Raw genomic sequence first — 23,267 nt, 5'->3', positions numbered from 1 at the left:
ATCGCCCCAAAACGGGCTAGGCTCCCTTAGCCCGCTTTTAGCCGATCGTGAAAATAGCCTCCTTGTGTTTTATGAACTTGCTTCATTATTGCAGTTCCTCTTCAAACAAGTTATGCACCAGTTTGAGACTCTGGACAAGCCCAAACAGCTTGTTGCACATCTGGTTTTCTTCATTTCAGCTGCACACCCATAAGACCTCTTGTAGGAGTGGTATGAACTGAGCAAAAGTGCTTTTGGGGACAGTTTTTCTTATAAGAAAAAGACTGGGAGCCCTTTTTCACTAATAGTGAGAAGGGCTTGGCGGCAGGTGGCAGGGAAGCCTGCTGAAACTTACCTTCCCTGAAGACAATTCTGCCGCCCTTGCTGGGTGCGCTCATAGTGCGCCCAGATGATCACAGGCTGCCCCTGGCAGCATGGAGTTTGGGGAACCAGGACACGTCATGCCGGCCCCCGGATATCCCATGATGCATGGCGTGAGTGTGTGGTGCACTGTGGGGATCCCCACAGTGATGGGTGGGCACCCATCGCTGTTACAGTGCTGCCTAAAAGCAGCCGGTACTGCACACGATTGAAAAAAAATGGGGCAAAGAGTGCACGCGCTCCCTTAACCTAATTTAAAAGGCTGGCCTCTTCAGCAGGTTTGCTGCTGAGGTGCTTCTGGGACCAGGCGTGATCCTGATGGTTCTTAGAAGCAGCTTGGCTTCCTTGCTGTAATGCTGTGACCCAAACTTCAAAGTATGTAAAGGGGAAATCCAAATTGGGGGATGTCCACCTTCCACTATGCCCCGTGTTCCCCCCTTTGACAATCTGCAGGAAAAGGGGATGGGATGGCAAGATGCACACTTTGTGATGAGTTCTCCACAAATCAAGTGATGAAGAGGAATTTGCACCAGCACATAGAGTCCTGGTGGTACTATGGACTGGGCAATCCAGTTGTTTCCCAACAAAGATAACCCATACCAGGAGAGTGATTCTCATTGTCTGGGTTGAAAGGCACCCCCTGGAATTCTTGAGTGGCTCTGCTTGTCTTCTTGTATAGATTGGTGTGGTGGGAATCCAAGTGGACCCCGGAGGGTTGGGCCGCAGTGTCAGTGGTTCTGTGACCCCTCAAGAAGAAGGGGAATTTTGGTCTCTCACTTCTATGCCCAACATTTATGAGATGATTGCCAAGAGCATTGCCCCTTCCATCTATGGCAGTACTGATATCAAGAAAGCGGTTGCATGCATGCTCTTTGGAGGTTCCCAGAAGAGGTACCAGCTATGGGCTTCACTGGGGGAATACAGTTGGAAGGAATTCCAGAGAGGTCGCCCCTGTAGTCTGCTACAGCAAAAGAGGAATTTAGAGACCCCTTCAAGACTCAGGCTTATAGTATATGCTTTGACGGACTAGTAGAATCTAATTCATTAGAAGCATAAAATGTTACATGGCAATGAGGATCTGATAAAGTGTAGATCTGTGCTTCTGGTGAAGTGAGCTCTTATCCATGAAGGCTTACAATAAATCTGCTTGTGTTTAAGATAGTGGTTTTTTAAGAATCTTCTTGCTGGAAGGAAGTGAACAGCTCTTCTCCCATTTTATAGAAGAGCATCTGCTTATCTAGCTAGATGCTTCCTTGACTTCGGTTTGTGTTGTGACTGTTCCTGGTAGGTAGAGCAGAGCTTCTTACCAAGGAGTGCAGAAAAGAATAATGAATGTAATGTTCTTTCCTCACTGGGGTAAAAAAGAAATGGATACATTACTTATAAATCCCTTAACGGCTTGGGTCCAAGGTATTTAAGAGAACACCTTCTTCTTCGTCAACCCCACTGCCTCTCAAGATCATCTGGGGAGGTTGAGGTTGCCCACAGCATGGTTCCTTTCTCACTGGGGTAAAAAAGAAATGGATACATTACCTATAAAGCCCTTAATGGCTTGAGTCCGAGGTATTGAAGAGAACACCTTCTTCTTCATCAACCCCACCACCTCTCAAGATCTTATAGGGAGATCCGGTTGAGGTTGCCCACAGCTCAGTTGTTGGTGACTCAAAACCAGGCTTTTTCTAGAGTTGCCCCAGGACTCTGGAACTCACTTCCTAATGAAATTAGAGTCTCACCTTCTCTGATTGTTTTTAAGAAGGAATGAAAAACATACTTGTTTAGTCAGGCTTTTAGTTTGTAGTTTTGAAATTTTGGTTGTTATTGTATTTGAAATTGTTTTAATTATGTTAATGTTTTAATGGTTTTTATATTGTGAACCACCCAGGGACTTTTTGTATAGGGCAGTATATAAATGCACTAAATACATATATACATACAATTAGTAGGGGAAGGGGGCCCCAGCCTCTTCCCCTTGGGTACAAGCATGCACATTATGGTATTACACAGGAGAAGAACCATTTTGGAGTACCTTGGGATGGTGCTTAAAGGGCTGAACATTTGTAATGTGTGAGCATGCCCCTTCTCCGAGAGTGGTAGACATGTAGACATACATGTGAACCAGAGGACTTTCACCACCCATCCCCATTGCTAGATCCATGCAAGTCCTGTGGGGAGATACCACACCAACACCTTTGCAGGTCATGGCGACTGGCAGACAGCATGAGTGAAAGCACTCACTCTGGGAGTCTGATCATCCATTGGCACATGTGCATGTTGCTTTTTGCCCAGTAGGTCACCCTGGTTCCCAGGGATCGCTGAAAATATGGGCTCCCTTCACCCATGATTCCCCACAGTGACTGATCTGCATATGCTGCAATACTGGCCCCAGCCCAGAATGTTTGAATGTGTACTAGGAGCCATCTCCAAACTGAGCCTACAGTTACAAATAATCATGTTTGTGCTCGACCGGTTGGCCATGGGGCTCTTGTAGGGGCAGCAGTGCAAGTGTTGGGAGGAAAGGGGTTTAAATGCCATTTAAACGGGTTTCCCTGCCAAGGGCAGGCAGTCCATGCCGGAAAAGGCATGATCAAGCTTGGCACGCCCCCTTGGAGATCATGGCCAATGGCTGCTGCCTTGCTAACATGCTGATGCTTTGCCCACAGTCTGGCAACATGAGCGCTACATTGCTTGCTGGGCTGCGGCCTCAGCAGACCAGAGGGGGGGGGCTCCTCTACCCTGAAACCAGAGGTTGCATGACTTGTGTTGGAAGATCATCTGTGGGCCAATTCCTGGGTTCAAGGGTTAACCTCCCCAACATACTTTGGTCATAAGGACTAGAAGCCTTTTGTTTAAAAATAAAAATGAAGCCTGAGCTTCTCAGAATGAGGAATTGTGCCCAGTACCACATGACTTTACAGGGCGGGGCATCTGTAGCATACACAAGACCCTGATCATGCCAAACATGTTGGCAAGAAGATGCTGCCTGATATACCACATAACGTTACATGCACGTTGCGATGTAATGTTTATGCAGTTGCACAAGAGGACTCTTGCACCTTTCAAAAGTTGTGCAAACACAATTGCATGCCGGTACTGCCATTATTTCCAAAACGCAAAACCTCCAGAAACATGCGTGATGGTGCATCCATGGTTTTCAATGGCTGTACTGTCAGGCGACTCCATTTGTGAAAGAGCACCCTTGTGCAATTGCACGGACATTATGTTGCCATGGGCACGTAACGTTATGCAGTATGTGTCAGCCAATAATTCCAGCCTGAATCCACCTACTCTGACAATCCATTTTTGTGGCATTTCCAAAGCAAGCCGCAGTGATATTGTTGTGTGCCGAAGGTGTGCTGATTCACGGACTTATCCCATCAAGCATTCACATCAGCTTGACACAACATCCAGGTTGTAAAGTTTATGTGCATGATAAATGACAAAATAAATATTAAACTGGCGAGACTGAGAAATCTCAGAATGTCATCGTGTCTCAAGGGCAGGATTGCTTGCCCATTTGTGTAATGTACCATTCGAAGAATATAACAACAACCTGTACCTCGCGTCTTCCCCATTTGTCTGCCTCTCTGGACAATATCCCAGATATTCAGATGTTCAGACACTGGGATCAAGATGGATGTCCTGAACATTCAGTTACCCTGGTGTGGTGCTCTACAGCAGGGATTCTCAACCTTGGGCCCCAAGATGTCATTGGACTACAGCGCCCATCATTCATAGCCACAGTGGCTGATGACTGTTGTGGTTGGAGAAGGTGGACATCTATCTATCTATCTATTCATCTATCTATCTAAACTTCTATACCACCCAAACTTTTGTCTTTGGGCAAAAACACATATAAAAAATTAAAACAATTCAACAATTTAAAATCAACCATAAAATTAAAACAGACAATTTTTAAAAGCTGGGAAAGCTTGGGTAGGATCGTATCTCAACAGGGAGCGCTTTCCACAATCTCGGGGCAGTGACTGAGAAGGCCCATCTCTGTGTAGCCACCAGATGAGTTAGCGGTAACTGGAGACGGACCTCCTCAGATGACCTCAATGGGCGGTGTGGCTCATAGTGAAGAAGACACACTCTTAAATACCCAGGGCCTAAACCATTTAGGGCTTTATAAATTATAACTAGCACTTTGTATTTTGTTCGGTAACCTATCGGCAGTCAGTGTAGCTCCATCAGTAAAGGAGTAACGTGGTCTCTCTGAGATGACCCAGAGACCAACTTGGCTGCTGCATTCTGAACCAGCTGAAGTTTCCAGACTACGTACAAAGGCAGCTCCACATAGAGTGCATTACAAAAGTCAAGTCTGGAGGTTACCAACAAATGTACCATTGTTTTGAGGTCATTGATCTTGAGAAACGGGTGCAGCTGGTGTATCAGCCGAAGCTGATAGAAAGCACCCATGGCCACTGCCTCAACCTGAGAAACCAAGGAGAGGTGTGGATCCAGAAGTACTCCCAGACTGCGAACCTGTTCCTTTTGGGGAAGTGTGACCCCATCTAGAACAGGGAGATCAAGATCGTCTCCATCTACATTGTAGTCCATCTACATTTAGGGAAGCTGTATGTTGCAGAATGAGCAGGCAAATTTGATTAATGTTTTTTCCCCTTAAAAAGAAAAGAATTGGTCATAGGAAATACATGGTTGTGTTTCCTCTATGCACTGCAGGCCCATATATGAAAGAGTTCAGAACTTTTGCTAATGTTACTGTTTAAGGCATTGGGTTCAGAGAGATTTGAAACCAAGCAGCATAAGGGCAGGGAAACAGTCACCTTGGCTCATGATTCTTTGGCTTCTCTCAGAGGAAGCTGCTTTTATCCTGGGTCACGTCAGACCATAATAGCTCAGTATTGCACTGATTGGCAGGGTTTTGGACAGGGATCTTCCCCAGGCCTATCTGGAGATGCATCAGACTGAAGCTGGAACTTTCTGCATGCAAGTTATATGCTCTTTTGCTCCCTCTCTTTAATGCAGTAATTCCCAAATGGGTGTACCAGGAAATAATTGCTGTGAGAAATAGATTAATTTAATTAAGGTCCCCGTGAGCCCAAAGGACACACCTGCAGAGGAGGTCACCCCACTGCATCTCTGCATGATATATTGCTCTGGCCTGGCTTCCTTCCATGGGTCAGCAGGTAATTTTGTCACCTCTCTACATCCTGTGTGTTCATTCAGTCACTCCCAATGCAGAGAGACAGCAGAATGACTTTAGAGGAGACTTGCTTGTTGCATCTCTTTATGAGTCACTGGTGTGTGTGTGCCTCCATCCAATCAGAAGATACCTTCAAAACAGTGTCTCTGGCAGGAACGTACAGTAGGTTCTCCCGTCTGTGCCTAATTCTCTTGCATCTCTGGAGCTATGGAGCATGAATGGAGGGAGGCAGGATCAGATCAGCATAGAAAGTCCAAAAATGTTCACTTTGGGGTTGGTATAGAAATTTTTAAAAAGCAAAATTCCTAATTTTTATTTGGGATATTGATCATGCAGTCTGGGCCTATATGTTTTGGATTTCACAATTCCCTTGAAAATTCTCAGATATCTCTCTTTGGGAAGGACTTTGGAATTCATTTTGAATTTCACCTTGTGTGAAACTTCAATGTCCACTCTAGGATGTGCAGAAAACCTCTGAGATATTGCACAGGTCTTCTAAAAACTAATTTAGTTTCCCTTGGAATTATTCACACTTGGCTTCAGGCTTCGGGGTAAATGTTGAGTGAAGTCACTTCGAACAACACTCACAGAATTGAGGGAAGCAGCCCCACCCCTCTGCTCTCAGTTTTCTATTGAAACAAATCCACATGCAGGCATCAGTGTTTTCCTTCTAGCCAATGGGAAGGGGAGAGAGAGAGAGCTGCCTACAGAGATAGATCTTCATTTCTGAAGAGAACATGCCTCTTATCATGCAAATGATTCTACATCAGCACCTCTGCCTGTTTGCTCCAGTGTTTTCAGGAAAAGTAGCTTTAAACCAGCAATTACAAAATCCGGAAATACCTTGAGATAAGCTAGAATCCGCAAGACAAAGCCCGACTTGTGTGTGGAGACGGCCCAAGAATCTCAAAGGGACTTCGAGGTAAGTTTGGCTGGTGTGTGAATGCACACACTCTCCCCCGGAGGAGATTCAAGACAGAAACCCTGAAACTTCCATCCAGCATTACCCAGATATCTTTTTCAGGGTGTCCATATATAGAGATGCATCCAAAGCATATAGGCTCCAACTGCATAGCTGATATCCCAAATAACATTCTCGGATCTGCCACATAAAATGGGCCTATGGATATAGCCATACTTGACTGTAACATCCCCGCATGAATGTGGGGTTCTCAGAGGTAGGGCAGGCCACTGAAAGACTCCACACAATATACATTTCAGGAGCACTGGTGTTCTGATCGGAAGGGAGGGACTCTCTGTTTATGATTTGGGTCACATGTAACACTCTGCTTCTGCAACATACTCACCATAATGATGGTGGCTACTGGGTTCCTTGAATCTGACTGCTGCCTCAGCCCCAAAGATGTTTACCACTTGGGCTCCACAACCTTCCTGACTGCTGCCCTCTCACAGATGAATTTCCAGACTTTGATTTCATGTTTGAACTGACATAGCATCACAGAATGTTAGAGCCAGTAGGTGCAGTGTTTTTGGTGAATCCATTCTTTGATCCAGGCCAGGTTTTGAATGGGGCTTTAGTTACTTGTATTCCAGTCCTGGAGTAGCGGCAGGGCTAACAAACAGCCAGCAGCAAGAGCACGGAAAATCAGTCTGCACTTGCCTCTCTGTACATAACATGTATTTCATTAAACTGTTAATATTCCTGATTCAACTCCACTGTCTTGTCCTTGCATACCACAACTCTTTCCTCTGGATTCTACAGTAGGGAGCTTGGAGATCGCCTAGGCCAGTCCCTTCTTCATTGTAGGAAACTGCTACTGCTTCCTGATGACTGACGGCTGTCCAGCCTGTGTTTGAACACCTCCAGCAAAGGAGAACCTACCACTTCATGAAGCAGACTGTTCCACTGTCAAACGGCTCTTATAGTCAAACAGCTCTTATAGTTTGGAAATGCTTCCAAATGTCTAGCCTCAGTCTCTTTCCCTGATATTACTAATTGCTTCATCAACCTGGGAAAGACCCCACCTCCACCTGGCTCTTTTGGGTTAAACCCAAATCGCTCCAGCCTCACCATTTTTCACCATTGCCTGTTCTGCAACAGGAATATTGCTGCCATCAGTGCTTTCTCCAGATAGAAGCTGACAGCCACCTTTTTTAAAAGCCAGAAATACCCTCACCACTCTAAATTATTTATTTTAGCAACTGGCAATCCCCACCACCACACACATACAGGTACACAACAGAAATCAAGATGGCTGCAGCATCTGACTCTTTATTCCAACCCGCAATAAGACAATCTAAGAGGCAAAGCAGATATGTCATTAAGCATGTCAGCGGGCTTATTTTTCCTCTACGAAGAGCATCGGGGGGCAGGGGGGTTGGATCTTGATCTGGACTATAATCTAGCAGTAGGTGTATTTAAGCCTATATTTCCATGCTGTTTTCCCACTGAAAATCTCCCTTGAAACTTAAATGTGTCCTCAAAGGTGCCATTAGCTATGACAGAACTTTTGGGAGTCCATAGCCATTGGGGGGAGATTTTTCTCAAGAGTGCAAAGACAAATTGTTAAACACCACCTTCCTCCATACCATGATTCCAATACATAATGGGCCACACATGGCTGCTATTTTAAAGGAAAATCAAGCCCCTACTTATGGGATGGATATTCGACAGCACACTTTACCTTTACCTTTATTTAACCCTTTACCTCCATGCATATGAGAGCACTTCTGGTTTGGTCCAAAAAAGGCAGGCAAAAGGAGTCTCTCATCAGCTTGCGACTAAATTGAAATCTATTGTTTGAGCACCCGGGTTCTCAAACTTGGGGGTCCCCATATGTTGTGGGACTACAATCACCATCACCCCTGACCACCGTAGCTAGTGGTGATAGGAGTTGTAGTCCAACTGAGAACCCAAGGTTGGGAAACCCTGATCTAAGTCACGAGATTGTAGAAGTTGAATTGTGAAGTCATTGTGGCTGGGGATGATGGGAATTGTAGTCCAACATCTGGGGACCCAAGTTTGTGAACTCTTTTATTCGTCATGTTTAGGCTTTACTTCCTTCTAATGCTTTTGAGCTTGAATGTGCAATTTAGTTCACTGTGAGATTTTGTTGAAGGACACACAGTGATTCCAAAGCAACAGCAGCAGACCCATAAGGAAGGAGTCGATACATATGGAAGCATACCAATAATTCCAGTCCACTTTCCCCAAGGCCAGTAGTCTGAACTAAGCAAGGTACCATTATACCTTCCCACTTCTCCTTCCTCTTCCTTATTCCTCTTCTTCTCTTCTCCTTACCCTCCGGTATTATTATACAGTATGAATGAATAAATACATTATTGTCTCAGCCATGTAAAGGGCTAATGATGGTTTCACTTGATGAGATCTTCAAGAAGAAATGCCTAATGAGACCTGACATTTCTCAAGAGTCCAAACCAATGTTCACTTAAACGTCATGTTAACTTGTAAAATATTTGACAACGTTAATAGCACAGTGTAGTAACACACTGGGTCAAGCAGAGAATTTTGTATGCATAACCAATGTCTTCAGTAGAGCTAAAATGAAAATCCAGGTCTTTCAGATTCTGAAATTTGGATGTTGATGGCATTTTGAATCTTGATCGGTCAGGCCCAGTTTTTGAATGTATTGTGTTATGATGATTCAGTTTTCAGAAATCTCAGAGACCACTGGTCACAACTCTTACTGAAAATGGGAAATATAGTAATAGCACCTGTATAAACAGGAAATATCAGAAACCATTGACCAATGATTTTGGTCAGAACACAATCAGACCTCAAGGTCACCTATAAATATCAAAGTTTCCCAGTGGCATCCAAAATTCTTAAGAATTTCTTGTAAATGTCAAGGTTTACAAAGCTCATTACTTTCACTGAAACATTTCAAGTGTAGACCACCATTATTGTTGTTCTTGTTGTTGCAGTTTATGTATTTTGATCTACTCTTCTTTTGTTACCATCTGTCCCAAAAGAAGAAAAGAGGGTCAGGATAAAGAGGGCATTACTTCATATTTCACCTTCCCTTTCACCCGTTTCCTCAAGATGTAGAGGTGTTTGACCACCTATAAGCTACCACAAGCTTTAAGTTTCGGTTAAATATAAAATTGGAGGTTTGTTTTGAGGCAAAACATCTGGGAAATGTCAAGGGAAGGAAAAGTGTGTATATGGAAGCCAATATACATATTTACCGAACTCCTTTTGTATCAGCATACCAGGAAATGGGAACAAAAAAAGCAAGCAGTTCAAGGAAACAAGACAGAACAGAAGAAAGAGGGTTCACTTTTTCCATGCTGGCTCTATTTCATTATCATCACAAGAAGAAGGTCTGAGGCATAAACCAGATCTGATGGCAATAATATTTAAATTGCATGCTGTTGTATACATTTGACATGCACATGTGTATTAGGCTTCACACGTTGTCCCTCTTTTTATTGCTTTAATATATACGTTATAATTAGGCACCTTTTAAAAATGTTCATCCATTTGTTTATCAGGCCTGGGTCGCTGACACACATGGGACAGTCTTAGGATCTGTCACTTCCTCTGGAGTATCACAGCTATAGGAAGGATGTCAGGCAATGAGCAGACCACTCACCCCACAATAAAATCGTTTCGGGCAGTTCAGTGGAAGCACTTCACCATGCCTCCAAGCTTGGCGAGAATCTGGAGGAATTCTTACTTACAGTGATACCATCAGCACAATTCACCAGGAGCATTTCCAGACATCAGGCTTTACTGTGGGTTTATTGCAAGGCTTTACTGCGAGTTTGAATTTGCCCCCCCAAACTGATGCAAAAAGTGGATTTTTTAAAACCTTAGAAATAAATTGGGCTACCCGCTAATGCACAATAAAAAAACCCAAATTGTGTGTGAAGTGCACTCCAATAGTTCACAGGGGTAAATCTGACCGATATGTGAACACACTCCCTCCATTCCAGAGGAGAAGCGAGCTAAGAGCCCTATCTGGAAATCCTCCAAGTGGTCTCAGTCCATCTGTAATGATTACAACTCCAGTCCAGATGACCTCCAGCTCTGCCCCTCCAACAAAAGAAATACTGTTCAAAATAGCTGTATCTTGCACAAACAACATGAATTAGATAAATTCATGGAGGAGAGGCCTATCAATGGCTACTAGTCTGAGGGCTATGGGCCATCTCCAGCCTCAGAGGCAAGATGCCTCTAAATACAAGTTGCAGGGGAGTAACAGCAGGAGAGAGGGCATGCCCTCTGCTCTTGCCTGTGGGCTTCCCAGAGGTATCTGGTGGGCCACTGTGGGAAGCAGGATATTGGACTAGATGGGCCTTGGGCCTGATCCAGCAGGGCTTTTCTTGTCTTCTTATGATCTTAACCCATTTAACATTTGTTTTTATTTGAAATCCTTTCCCTGCTGAGTATCCATACCGTATCTTTATGTTCACTGTGGTGGTGGGGGTGGTGTGGAAATCAAACCTTACCAGAGTTAAAGAGCATTAAACCAGATTTATTGATAGGATCTTGTTAATGCTGACAGAGGTAACACATTCTAGATGCCTAATAATCACATCAAAACATTCTTACAGCTATTTTTGGCCTTCAACATTCCTAGGCAATCACCTCTATAGATAGCAATGACATGTTGTGGAACATACTACGCTTTTTAAAAGAGTGTGAGAGAGATGAGCTCTATTTGGTTACGTTTAAATCAAAGGAAATGCAATCCAACGTTCATTTTCCAGTCTCCTTGTTTGCATAAGTGCTGACCCACACACGCATGGAGAAACGTGAGTTAACGCAAAGCTACATTGCAGTTCAGGGCCAAACTAGACGCTGAGTAGCAACCATAGGTTTGTCAAACACACACTTGACCCATTTGCCTTAGGCGAAAACCAGGCCCTCTCTCATCTTGCCGTGTTCTGCTTCACTACTTTTGAGAAGGTTGCCCCAATCCAGCACTGATACTAGAAGCGAGCTGGGCAAGCAGAAAACTGCTTACATCAGCTTAAGTGTGGTGAGCTAAAATAGGGAAATGGTGGGCTTTGCCCCACTCCACATGCCCCCTTTAGCATGAAATAAATGAACAGGGCAAAGTTATGTTTCACGGTAGCCCCTAATGTCTAGCTTGGCCCTCCGTTTAATCAGGTCAGATTGTAAGATTTGATTAAAATCCTTGCTGAGTCCTTAAGTCAAGGGCTAGCCTCAGGCAACTAATAACTCTTAGGAACATAGGAAGCTGCCTTCTACCAAGTCACAGTATTGGTCCATCTAGCTCAGTATTGTCTACGCTGACTGGCAGCCAAGGTTTCAGGCAGGAGACTCTCTTAGCCCTACCTGAAGATACCAAGGAGTGAAACTGGGTCTTTCTGCATGCCAGCAAGCAGATGCTCTTCCACTGAGCTAGGGCACCATCCCCTAAGGAGAATATCTTATAGGATTCACTCATCCAAATACAAAGGTGGACCCTGATTAGCAAAGTGGACCTTTCATGCTCACTACCACAAGACCAGCTCTCCTCCTCTTATCCTCAGTTCCCCATATAATTTGCCTCACTGATGAGCAAAACAAGGCTTTGCACAATGGAAGTGTCATATAAAATAAGCATGATTTATTTATTTTTTAACAAGAATGCCTAACTGGCCCTGGAGACTTGGTATCATGTCTTTGGGAAGCTTGTTCCCAGCATCCACTGAGTGATCACATTTAACAAGGGTCAATATTTGTAGGAGGAGCAGGGAGGAGGAGGAACCCCACTCATGCTAAGAGATGTGGACACAAGAATTCCTCCTCCATTGGAGTGAATGAAAGGGTCCAGTTCTACAGGAACTCCGTAGTGTACATAGGAGTGCATGCATAGCATATATCCATCCCCACAACTATCACTGGATGTATCTGGATGGATGTTATGCAGACAAATTGTCAGATTAATCCAGGAATTTATGCATACAATCTCTCTATCCCAGATATTGGCGAGATCAGAATGCATGGAACAGCCTGCTGATGCTGGAGTGAGGAATCACAAACTAGCAGCATCACATTGCCATATCCCATGTTTCCAGGGCATGAGCTCAGGGCACCTGGTACAGCCATCTTGCTGAAAACAAGCAGATCTGGCTCTCTTCAGGGCCTAGATGGGTGATTGATTGGGAACTGCTTTGAGTGACATGATGACATGCAGATTCTACTACCTCAATGAATGGCTCTTGACCCTCAGAACTGTCTGAAAATGTTCATTGCATGCACATTACATCACACACAGCCCTTAGGATCCCGACCCACCCTATCGTCAATTCAGATCTTCCCGTTCTCTCTACCACAATTGATAAAGTCCTTAAGGGAAACAAACACAAACTTGCATTTGTGAGGATTCTAAGGCCATCCACTTCCTGGGAAAGCACACAAACCTAAATAGTCCTTCAAGGACCAAGAAAGCCAGAGCAATAATGGAACGGAGACCCTTATGTTATTTGTTGATTACAAAGCAAGGAGCGATGTTATGCAAGCCTCTGACATTTCATCTTTTTACATTCTACTCGCTTTGCAGTTTTTAAGATCATCCCTCAAGGGCTGTTTTAATTTGTTCTAACAATGATTAGACCAAGGATGACTGAAACAAAAGAGGCCAAGGATTTGAGAAAAGAAGAGCTTTCACCAGTTTAACAAAAGTATAACTTTTCAAGTGGGAAGAAGAGGGGAAGCCATTAAACATCTGGCCATTTATAGCACATCCAACAGTGTTGCATCATGGCCTGTATCTACATTCACCAACATAATCACTGCATTCACATGTAATACAGAATCGCAGCTCCAAAAGACCCGTGGTTTCCACACACACCCTGCCCCCACCCTTCTGTCCAAATTCAGATGAAACAGTGAGCAGGGAGCCTGCAGTCAGCTAGACTGCAAAGTGGAGGCGGAACTGGCTGTGTGGGCTTCCTTCTTGCATGAAGGACAGCCTGCACTGCCAATGAAAGCTGGATAGGAGGAGCTTCCTCTCTCAACTCTGGTTTAGGGAACACAGCCTGTATTTATGCAATCAGACATAACACAGGCTACATTAAACCTCAGGTTGGAGTGGTGAAACTCACTTCAAGCCGAGGGTACAGATTGCAGTTCGGAGAGCAGAATCTCGAGTTGCTTTCCACGCAGAACTAGAGTTCCGAGGGGCTTGCATGCATTTGGATGTAACGGTCTGGAAGCCTCTGCCCCATTCAACTCCAGTTCCACGTTACATACAAATGTGGCCATTTCAGATACAGAGAGCTCTAAAACAAAATTGATCTTGTTCTCTCTTCTACATCAACAAAGGACAATTCTCAACCATTTCACTCTTTTGTGTCATGGGGACATCACTCTGGTTTGATGTCACCATGAGGACAAGCAGATCATACCCTGCCCCAACTCCCATTCTCAGTTATCTTCTGGCTCCACCAGATTTATGAGGGGAGAGTGAGCCCTGAGTCAGAGTTGTGTACAGATAAGCACACAACCTGTCTGCCACTTATTGAAATCAACTTGGATTGACTTTAGCAGAATTGCACCAAAGAGGGTAGTATAAATCGGACTGAAGCCTTCACTTGCAGGCATGGTGGCTGTCATCCAGACTGTGGAAGTGCTTGCATAATGAACAAAGTTGCATGAGTACAAGAATGCTGCACAGCTGCAGGAAGTCCTGGGAATGTTTGAAAACAAGCTCCTGCAAAATGTATGAGGCATGCTGCAGATTTCAGACATTGTTACGCAATTACAAACATGCATGTGCTACAGCCACACTAGTCTGGAATGCAAGCTCCAGTCTGAGAGCGACGAGCTAGCATTAGTCTCTTCTACTCTGTGCAACTTCATCTGCCGTCTCTTCAGCTCATGGTCGGCTGTCACGTGGGTTCATTTCAGGCCGGATATTCACATCACATTTTGTACTCAAGTACACATCCTTGAATGTGAAAAAGCATGTGTACTCCAGCAAATGTGAAAGGCACGGGCATGGTGATTTAGGTGTGTGTGCCTCTCAAAACACCTGGAAGAAGTGGGCAAATACTGATGATAACTGCAGCTGACATTATGTGCAAGGGGACGTTGGCAGAAGGAGCATTCCATGCATCCAAACACCGCTGATGGGTCTGCACCGAAGGGCTCCATCATAAGTGCTCTGTGAACGCAGTTGTGCAATACGATGCCCCCTGGAAATAATAGGCATGGCATTGTGCAATGGCGTTCACAGAGTACTCACGACAGAGGTGCTTACACACACCCAGAGGTGTTGATAGTACTCCAGCCACACACATCCCTTTGTGCAATATGTTCCCCAGTACCTCGGAATGCAGATTACGGATTGTGTGCTTTAATGCTCCTCTGTAGCAAATGCTCCGTGTCGTGAGGAAACAGCCATTCTGAGAGCAAAGTTTCTAATTTGGCCTTCTTCTTGACACGTTTGTTTTGAAACGTTGTATTTTAAGAGAGAGAAACTTCACATGAGCAAACCTCTCCCCCCCCCCAGTCCGCCGCTGCATTCAGAAGTGGCAGAAACTCAGAATGGCGATATAGTGCTTTTTCTGAATAAGAGTTACTTCTCAAGCATGCATCATTAACAAAATGGAGGAGTATGGTAGCTGGATATTTGAACTTGCTCCCATTGGTAATTGGCAGCAGTGCAGATTCCCTCCCCCTCCCCCACACATCAAAGAGTTTTCGAGTATATATGGCTATTTAGGACCACGGCACACATCACACAGCAGGTTTGTCACTCAACAGGGCTGAGGGCCACTCCAGCTTTCTGTCAAGTATACCTGTCAGATACTAGTATTTTCACAAATCTGTTTGACATGTTCACACTTTATATTTGTAGGCACAGGCATTGCTGTTGTTCTTATTGAAAGAGACCTTAGATGCATACCTGAAATATAAAACTTATTACACAGTTTCATATACTGCTTTTCAGTGAGGATTTCAATGTGATTTGTGTGAAGAGGTCCTCAACTGCCTGTTTTTCCACCAACACGTCAATTTCACAATCAATATGTTTCAACCTGTGTATTGTATACAAGTCAATAAGCAAAATAATAGGTTCCACTATAGTCCTTCACTTAATGTTCTTCAGTGAACATTTTTGACACAAAAATAGGGGGCAGGGCAGGGTGAATTTCCCCCAGCCCTCCCCCCTTTGCATTTGTTCACCAGTGATTCACAGTCCATCTTGGATGTCGCTCCAGCACCATTCCTATTAATTGCCCAATCTTGTTCATGCGGCAGTGATCCTAGCCAATCAAGGATCACACTTGTGAAGTCCTGATGTCTCAGTGACAGGTAGTGACAATGACAGGGTTTGGTTACGTGGTAATGCCACAGAGCCATTTTGGAGTAAGGATAGTGCTTCCTGTTTTCATTCCGAAGTGGCTTCATGATGGTATCACACAGCAAATCGGATCTGGCTATGTGATGTCATCAAGAAGCCAATTCAGAGAGGAGGCAGATAGGATTCTGAAGAGGTGTTGGTGAGGGATACACACTGTATCTACTTTTGCCCTTTTAGTAGCCCATTGAAAATTACTAAAAGAAGGGGCCTGTTTCATAGAGAAACAAAGTGCACAGGACGTGCCTCCTCCTTTCTGACTCAGCACTATTCTAGTATGCTCACAATGAATTTGACTATACAAAGTATAATTTAGTGTGAGATTGTATGTCATGTTTTTCCAGTGATAATTGCAGTTATCTTTTGATAATCTGAATATGTGAAACTGCTAACATCAGCTATCATGCATCATTATTTATCATTAGGAACATAGGAAACTGCCATATACTGAGTCAGACCATTGGTCTATCTAGCTCAGTAGTGTCTTCACAGACTGGCAGTGGCTTCTCCAAGGTTGCAGGCAGGAATCTCTCTCAGCCCTATCTTGGAGAAGCCAGGGAGGGAACTGGGAACCTTCTGCTCTTCCCAGAGCGGCTTCATCCCCTGAGGAGAATATCTTGCAGTGCTCACACATCAAGTCTCCCATTCATATGCAACCATATGCTTAGCTATGGGGACAAGTCATGCTTGCTACCACAAGACCAGCTCTCCTCTTGTTATGTCAGAAAATCATGCTTGTTATGTCAGAAAATCATCACAAAATGGGAGCCACACTTGGGAGGAATAAAGGCCATCCCGTGTGGGTCACTACAACTAGTACTCTTATCAAAGTGACACACCGTGGGCCAGAACTTGAGTGAATATTTGCAAAGATTTGGAACTCAAACTTTACCATTTCCCCACAGATGTTCTTCTGAAAGCAAAAATTTCAAAGCTGAAAAATGATTTGACATTCTAAACATTCAATGTGAAGCTCAAAATCTGAAATACCACGGGGTGTGTGGTGGGGGGTTGGACGCTGGCTTTTCTCAATTGACCTGATTTTCAGATACGAAATCTGAGCAGCTGACAACTGTCAAATACTGCGATACATCAAGCATGGCTGCTTGCCAGGTTTCAAATACTGCAAAATATCCAATCTGAAATCATATTATCATTGGATGTAAAATACAGATAAATATTCAGTGAATGTTCAGCAGATGAGCGAGCACAGAGGAGAAATGGGAGAAGGATTCTGAGGAGCAATTTTGTTCCGCTCTGCATCTCACTTGAATGTATTCTGTGGAAGTCAGGCCTTAGCATGGTTTAATCCTCAGGGCAGGCTAGAGGTCACGTTAGTGTGCCGACTTTTCGAGGTGGTTGTTTCCAGCATGTCCAATCCACTTAGGAACTTCATCTGCACAGCCTACACTGAAATGAATGGCAGCTGCACACTGAATTGCCCAGGTGACCTTATTAGTGCTCAATGCTACTTGAGCATTTCTTGCAAATAGGAAGCACAGTTCATAGATGTAGGTCCCCATCAAATGGATAAACAGTCGGGTTATTTGGAAATGAGAGCGACATTGTTAGTGTTAGCCAGAAAATAGTGGTTCACATAATGTGCAGTGCTCCAGCTGCCTAGCAATGGTGTGTTTGCACCATCGTGTAAGATGCTAGAATTGCTCTAATGCAGTTGCGCAATCGAGGGCCACTGGAAAAAAATGGCCTTCGTGCATGCAAGTGTGTTGGCGCAATTTTAGCTTCTTGCACAAAAGTACACTTGCACAGTGGCCCAAATGCTTCATTACCAGGCTGACGGAATGTTGCGCTGTACGTGGGCCACTCTCCCAATCAGAGAGTATTGACCTGGATCAAGGCCCATTAACATTACACAAGTGCAGTTTATAATACCATCTAGCTCAATGTTGCCTGCTGACTGGCAGCCAGGGGTGGTCCAGGACATTTTGCTGCCTGAGGCAAAGGACAAAATGGCACCCCTCGTGAATGGAGGATATGCTCCAGCAGGGCAAGGAAGGGTGGTCGTAGTGGATGGTCGTGTGGCTCCCGTGGTGATGGGGGCCCAGCACTTGCTGCCCCCTGTGCCCCTCCCCACACTTGAGCTTGGGGCAACTGCCTCACCCTGCCTTACAAAAGGGCTGCTCCTTCAGTGTCTTCGAAAAAGAGCTCTTTTCAGCGGCCGCCAGGGATGGAATTGCAGGGATGCAAGGGATGGACTATCTACATGTACAGCACATGCTCTACCGCCAAGCTATGGCCCCCAGGGCTGTCCTTAGGACATGGCAAGCAGGGCGACCACCCCAGGCCCCATTCTTTTAACTCCCATTAGAATTAACTGGAAGGGGGACCCGCACTGGCTGATTTGCCCTGAGCCCCGCACCCACCAGGGTTCTCTAAGGACAGCCCTGATGGCCCCTCCTCAAGGCCTGAATTTCCAACTATAAGTGCAATGTGTGGCCTCCTTGATAAGCTCCAGAATGTAAAGGAATGTAGGATGAAGTCCATATCGCAAACACAGGATGTACTTTCAGACATCACAACATCAACATTGGCTCAAGAGAGTTGCTACAAAAATGAGGGCCGAATGCCCAGGACCTACCAAATAGGCTGATTCTTGTTTATCACGGAGCAAGGCCTCGATATTTAGCTATCACGAGACCAGCTCAAAATTATGCCTAGCTCTGCACTGCAGGACAGAATGGACTTGACAGTATGACTACGAGCAACTTTGACTACCAGACAGCAACTGTATTCTACAGCAATAGGCCTATGTGGAAAAATCGGGCAACTTTTTAAAAATAAATATTTTTGCTAAAAAACATTCATATTCATTTTTTCTTTAAAAAAAGTTTCCAGTTTGTGCTACAAGAATACCACTGTAGAATACTGCTATTGAAAGGAGTTCTTTTTAAAAAGAGAGAAAAAATTGGCACTGCTCTTTGAGGGTAACGGGAATGGACACCAGGCAGCTGTCAAGATCCAGCTCTGGAAACAAACAAACGAAAGAAACAAATGTGTACCCAGTTGTATGGGTATCAGTCCTACATCTGAGCAACATGAAGTATTCAGCATTGTCATAAAAAGCCCTTTAGAACCCTACATGAACCTTTTTAATCCCCTTGAATTACAACCTTGTCAACACCCAGTTGGATGCTGCCATTTTGCTGAATAACCACCCACCAAGGACTCCACAGAACACCGCACATAAAGACTCTGCTTCCTCAGTTTGCCTTCAAGTTATTAATGGAGCAATTAGTATTGGAGAGGTCCATGCAAATCCATTATAGGTTCTTTTTCCCTTTTCAGGTTTTTGTTGTTTTATGTCAAACATAAAGCAGGCAAGAGCCCAAAGGGCTTCCCCGAGGTTCTCAAGCAGCAGAGTGAAATACCGGCTCCTCGCAACGTTCCAGCTGCATCCTCAATATGCCACTTTTGTGAAGAAACCACAGCTGTAAGAATTCCTCTGGCATAGCATGGAACCAGGAATCTGGCAAGACATTATCATAGTAATGGTGACTGATAAACTTTCCATGCAAGTTCATGGAAAAGGGCCAGAAACCATAAATCGTCACTTCTTCACACAAACCCAAAGCTGCGCTGACCAAGAAGAGGCCTGTGGATAACCTCTTGCCATGGATTCCTTTGTTCTTCCAGAACTTTCCAATGTTGCGCAGGAAGTTGGGGTTGGCGAAGATCACCGTTTGCCTGGTGCCAAAGTCTGCTAGGGTATAGTAGACCCGGAGAGATGGCTCTGTCCCAGCTTTCATGGAGAAGGCTGGCATATAGATGTAGCTCTGGTTGTAGACTTTAACATTGTCCACAAAGGCTTTTCGAGACCAAAGGAGATTCTGGAATCTGCAAGAGGGGAAAAAAGCAGGGGGAACAGTAAGTGATCTTCCATTCAAATACTGACAGCAAAGGCTTTTTGAGACTGAAGAAGATTTTGGAACCTTAAAAAAAAAAAAAAAACCAGAATGAAAAGCAAGCAGATGTATTACCTTAAATTCAAACTCTACTTTGAAAAGAACTATCACTTTCTTGCACACATGGGTGACATTTTTCTACTTGAGCATACACGCCTGAGTTTCCGTTTTTCTGCTTCCTCCATTTGTTTCCTACTGGATGTTGCTCTATTCTTCCCTTGACAGCCTTTCTTAGTTTCCTTCCTTTCCTGTTGCTAGATCAGTTTGCCTTCCTGTTTCTATCCTGGGGTGACTCTGTCTCACCTCTTTACAAAAGTTATTTGCCTATAAGTCCCCTCCCTCATCTTAACCTTCAGAAGCCATTTTTTTCTCCAAAGAAAAGTACTCCATTGCTCAGGGAAACTAGCAGGAAAGAGATGCATTCTATACACCCCATGGGAACAAACCTGTCTGCCATTGAGGACCAAACTAGTCCTTAAAGTAAGGTCGAAATCTTAGATTTCTCTTGGGCTGTAAACCACCTTGATGTGGGTTCACACTATCATGCTAATGTTGGTAATCCACATTAAACCTAGATTTGAAAGATCATGTGAACCAGGCCATGGGTTTGTCCTGCATGTTTGTTTCCTAAACACCAGCCATGGGGCACCAATCCAGATCCAAGACCCAGTGTGGGTATTAGCCCTTTGCCCTGTCACAGTACCGACTCTGTTCTGTAACCTACACAGATGCTATTCTAGTTAGAAGAAGAAGGTCCCTCCCATTCCCCCTCCCCCCATTTTCCCCCCAGACCTTCACATCTTTATGGAATATCTCTATTTTCACCCAAATGTGACTTTAGCTGGATTGCAGTGCTGGTCAAATGAAAGCTGGAGGAACATGTTTTGGGGGTATACCAGGGCACAGTGGCCAGCATCCAAAGCAATGCACCACATGCAGAATGAGCAGAGTTGTGCTAATACATGGTGATGACGTAGTTGTGCTAAAAACCCAGGGATTTACAGAAATGAACTAGAGAGCTCACAAATGTTCCCACTGAAAGAAATGAGGTATGCCACAGTTGTGCAGCTGCTGCACAAGTGCAAGCATGCTTGTGGTTGTGCAACAGTAGCCTGGACTGCAAGCTCTGGACTTAGTGCAACTAGCAAACACAACAGTTTTATGCTAGCGCAACATCCTTCTTCATGTGGTTTGCTGCTCTGGATGCTGGCCAGTTAATCTGATTTAGGAGGAAGGGAAGCTCTGCTTACATAAAAAGGGTTGTTTTTAATCATTCTAATAACCTCCCTGGAAATATTTCCTGCTCTCTGTTGGCATTGCAGCAGAAGAGGAAGCTGATCCTTTATTTCTCTCATCTTTCCTGGCATTGGGCTTTCGCATGCCTTCTGGTGTGATGGGCTTTGGCAGGAAAGAATGCCCAGTGGATGATCATGGATTCTTGTCCTTCAACTATAGATTCTTGTCCTTGTCTCTTCAGTCAATTTGCCACCTGGCACATGAATCTCAGCAGATGCAAATAAGCGCCAAGCAGCTAAAGGCAGCAACATGCCAGTATCTCTAGACAGAAGGGTCTCCTTGCAAAAGGGATGGCATTTGCAGTTCTCTTAGACAAAAGCTCTGAATCCACTTTTTTGACAGTTCAACACATGCTCGTAAGCCTAGGAAGCCAAGGGGCCATGAAGAAGGACTCAGGCGTGCAGAGTACAAGCAGGAGTGTGGCCTGTAATGGAGAGAAAAAGCCATTGCCTGTCCCATCCGCAGTAGACAATGCAACATTACATGTGAGTAAAATAGGGGCAGTGGTTGGTCTGAAGACCCTGGGACAACTTTGAGATAGGCCCAGTTCACACATACATGTAGGTCACCTGATTTCTCTACACTTTTCACATATGTAAGCTTGTGCCCTTTTCCATGCTTTGTTTTCCATCATGTGTAGGGGAACATTTTTTAAATAATCTAGGGGCCATCTTACAATATTGGTCACTTCAGCTTAATCAGTTAGCCCCCAATGGCACATGATTCGCTAGGGAAAAACACACTGGGCGTGTTCACACAATCATTTGAATCTAGGTTTAATGTGGGTTACCAACACTGAAGTGATTGTGTGGACCTATGCCAAAGTGGTTTATGGTCCGAGATTCCCAACTTGGCATAGGTTCACACAATCACACTAATGTTGGTAACCCATATTAAACCTAGATTCTAATGTTGTGTGAACCAGCCTGCTGTTTTACTCACTTGTAATGTTGCATTGTCTGCTGGGGATGGGACAGGCTCGCTTGCACTTTCAGGCATCGGTAGAGAGTGCATCCTTGCTCCCTCCCATGCTTGGACCCTAGTCTATGCTTGTATGTATCTTGCAGGCAACTGCTGTGGTTTATACACACAAGTGCTACTCATAAAGATCCAGTACTGGAGGACCTTGTTAATCATGGGTCCAGCACTTGCGGTTTTATGTATCCGTGGTCGGGTAATAAGCATCTTACCTCAGTGTACGCGTGGGGGCAATGTGGGGAAAGGGTTAAACCCACATATCTGCAGTTTGGGGTGGCCAGAAATGACCTCAGAGGACATTTCCAGATACCATTTTGTGTTTGGGAGCCATTTATTTGAAGAAGACGGGGCAAAACCCACAACCCTTGGCCGATTTTTGGCCAATTACCAGTCCCCTTGTTACCTTCGGCTACTCTGTAGCATGGCAGGACACTTTGGGGGTTATTGGGGGGGTCAGGGGCAGAAACCGTGATTTTCGGCTGAATTTTGGCCATTTTGAACAGTCTGGGAACCTAACCCCCTGATTCCCATAGCCATAATGTCCCATTATTCACGGATTTGCTATCCGCGGGCACCCCTGCAGAACAGAAACCCCACGAATAATGGGGTTCTCCTGTATTTTGGATTCTAGAATTGGTCCCCAGGGACAAATGCTAATATATGATTATGTTTCCATTTGAGTGGGTATGAAGGGTTGAAACACCCTATACTGAAATTATTTCTTCTACACAACAATTAAAGGTAAAGTAGATATGTCCTTCTTCATTCTGACCACCCCCGAAATGAAGGAACCTCCTTTTCAGAGTTTACAGTCAAAGGAGGGAGGAGGGAAAGGAGGTGGAGGAGGAGGAGGAGATCCATGTGCACTGCTCCCTCTTGGAAGGATTGTAGTTCAGCAGTAAAGCATCTGCTTTGCATATAGCAGATCCCAAGTTCATTCCCTGGCATCTCCAGAAAGGGCTGGGAAATGCCTGCTTGAAACTCTGGAGAGGCACTCCCAGTCAGTGTAGACAATTTTGAACCAGGCGGACCAATGGACTGACTCAGGATATGGCAGCTTCCTATGAACATGCTGAAAGAGGTTACATAAAGGCTCAGTCACATTGGTATTTAACTGAAGAGGTCCACATGTTCAAGACCAATGGTAAGCGTGCAACTGATTATAACACCAAATACATGGCCATGGAATTTGGATTTTCACTAGACTTGGTCATAGGAGCATAGGAAGCTGCCTTATCC

At 44.6% G+C, this 23,267-nt stretch overlaps 1 protein-coding gene across 1 annotated transcript in view; it reads right to left on the bottom strand.

The window, feature by feature from the left end:
• Positions 1 to 10,968: 10,968 nt before the first annotated feature.
• ST8SIA1 (ST8 alpha-N-acetyl-neuraminide alpha-2,8-sialyltransferase 1) overlaps positions 10,969 to 23,267 on the bottom strand; it is a 121,985-nt gene continuing 109,686 nt past the window's right edge. Inside the window, exon 5 of the mRNA XM_053255501.1 lies at positions 10,969 to 19,686. Within this exon, the coding sequence (XP_053111476.1) occupies positions 19,200 to 19,686 (487 nt within the window). The 3' untranslated portion in view covers positions 10,969 to 19,199. The remainder of the gene's footprint in view (positions 19,687 to 23,267) is intronic.

Source organism: Hemicordylus capensis, chromosome 5 (genome assembly GCF_027244095.1).
Source record: "Hemicordylus capensis ecotype Gifberg chromosome 5, rHemCap1.1.pri, whole genome shotgun sequence".
In the NCBI taxonomy this organism is placed as follows: domain Eukaryota; kingdom Metazoa; phylum Chordata; class Lepidosauria; order Squamata; family Cordylidae; genus Hemicordylus; species Hemicordylus capensis.
The sequence above is the reverse complement of the archived record's forward strand: the minus strand, read 5'-3'. Positions and strand labels throughout refer to the sequence as shown.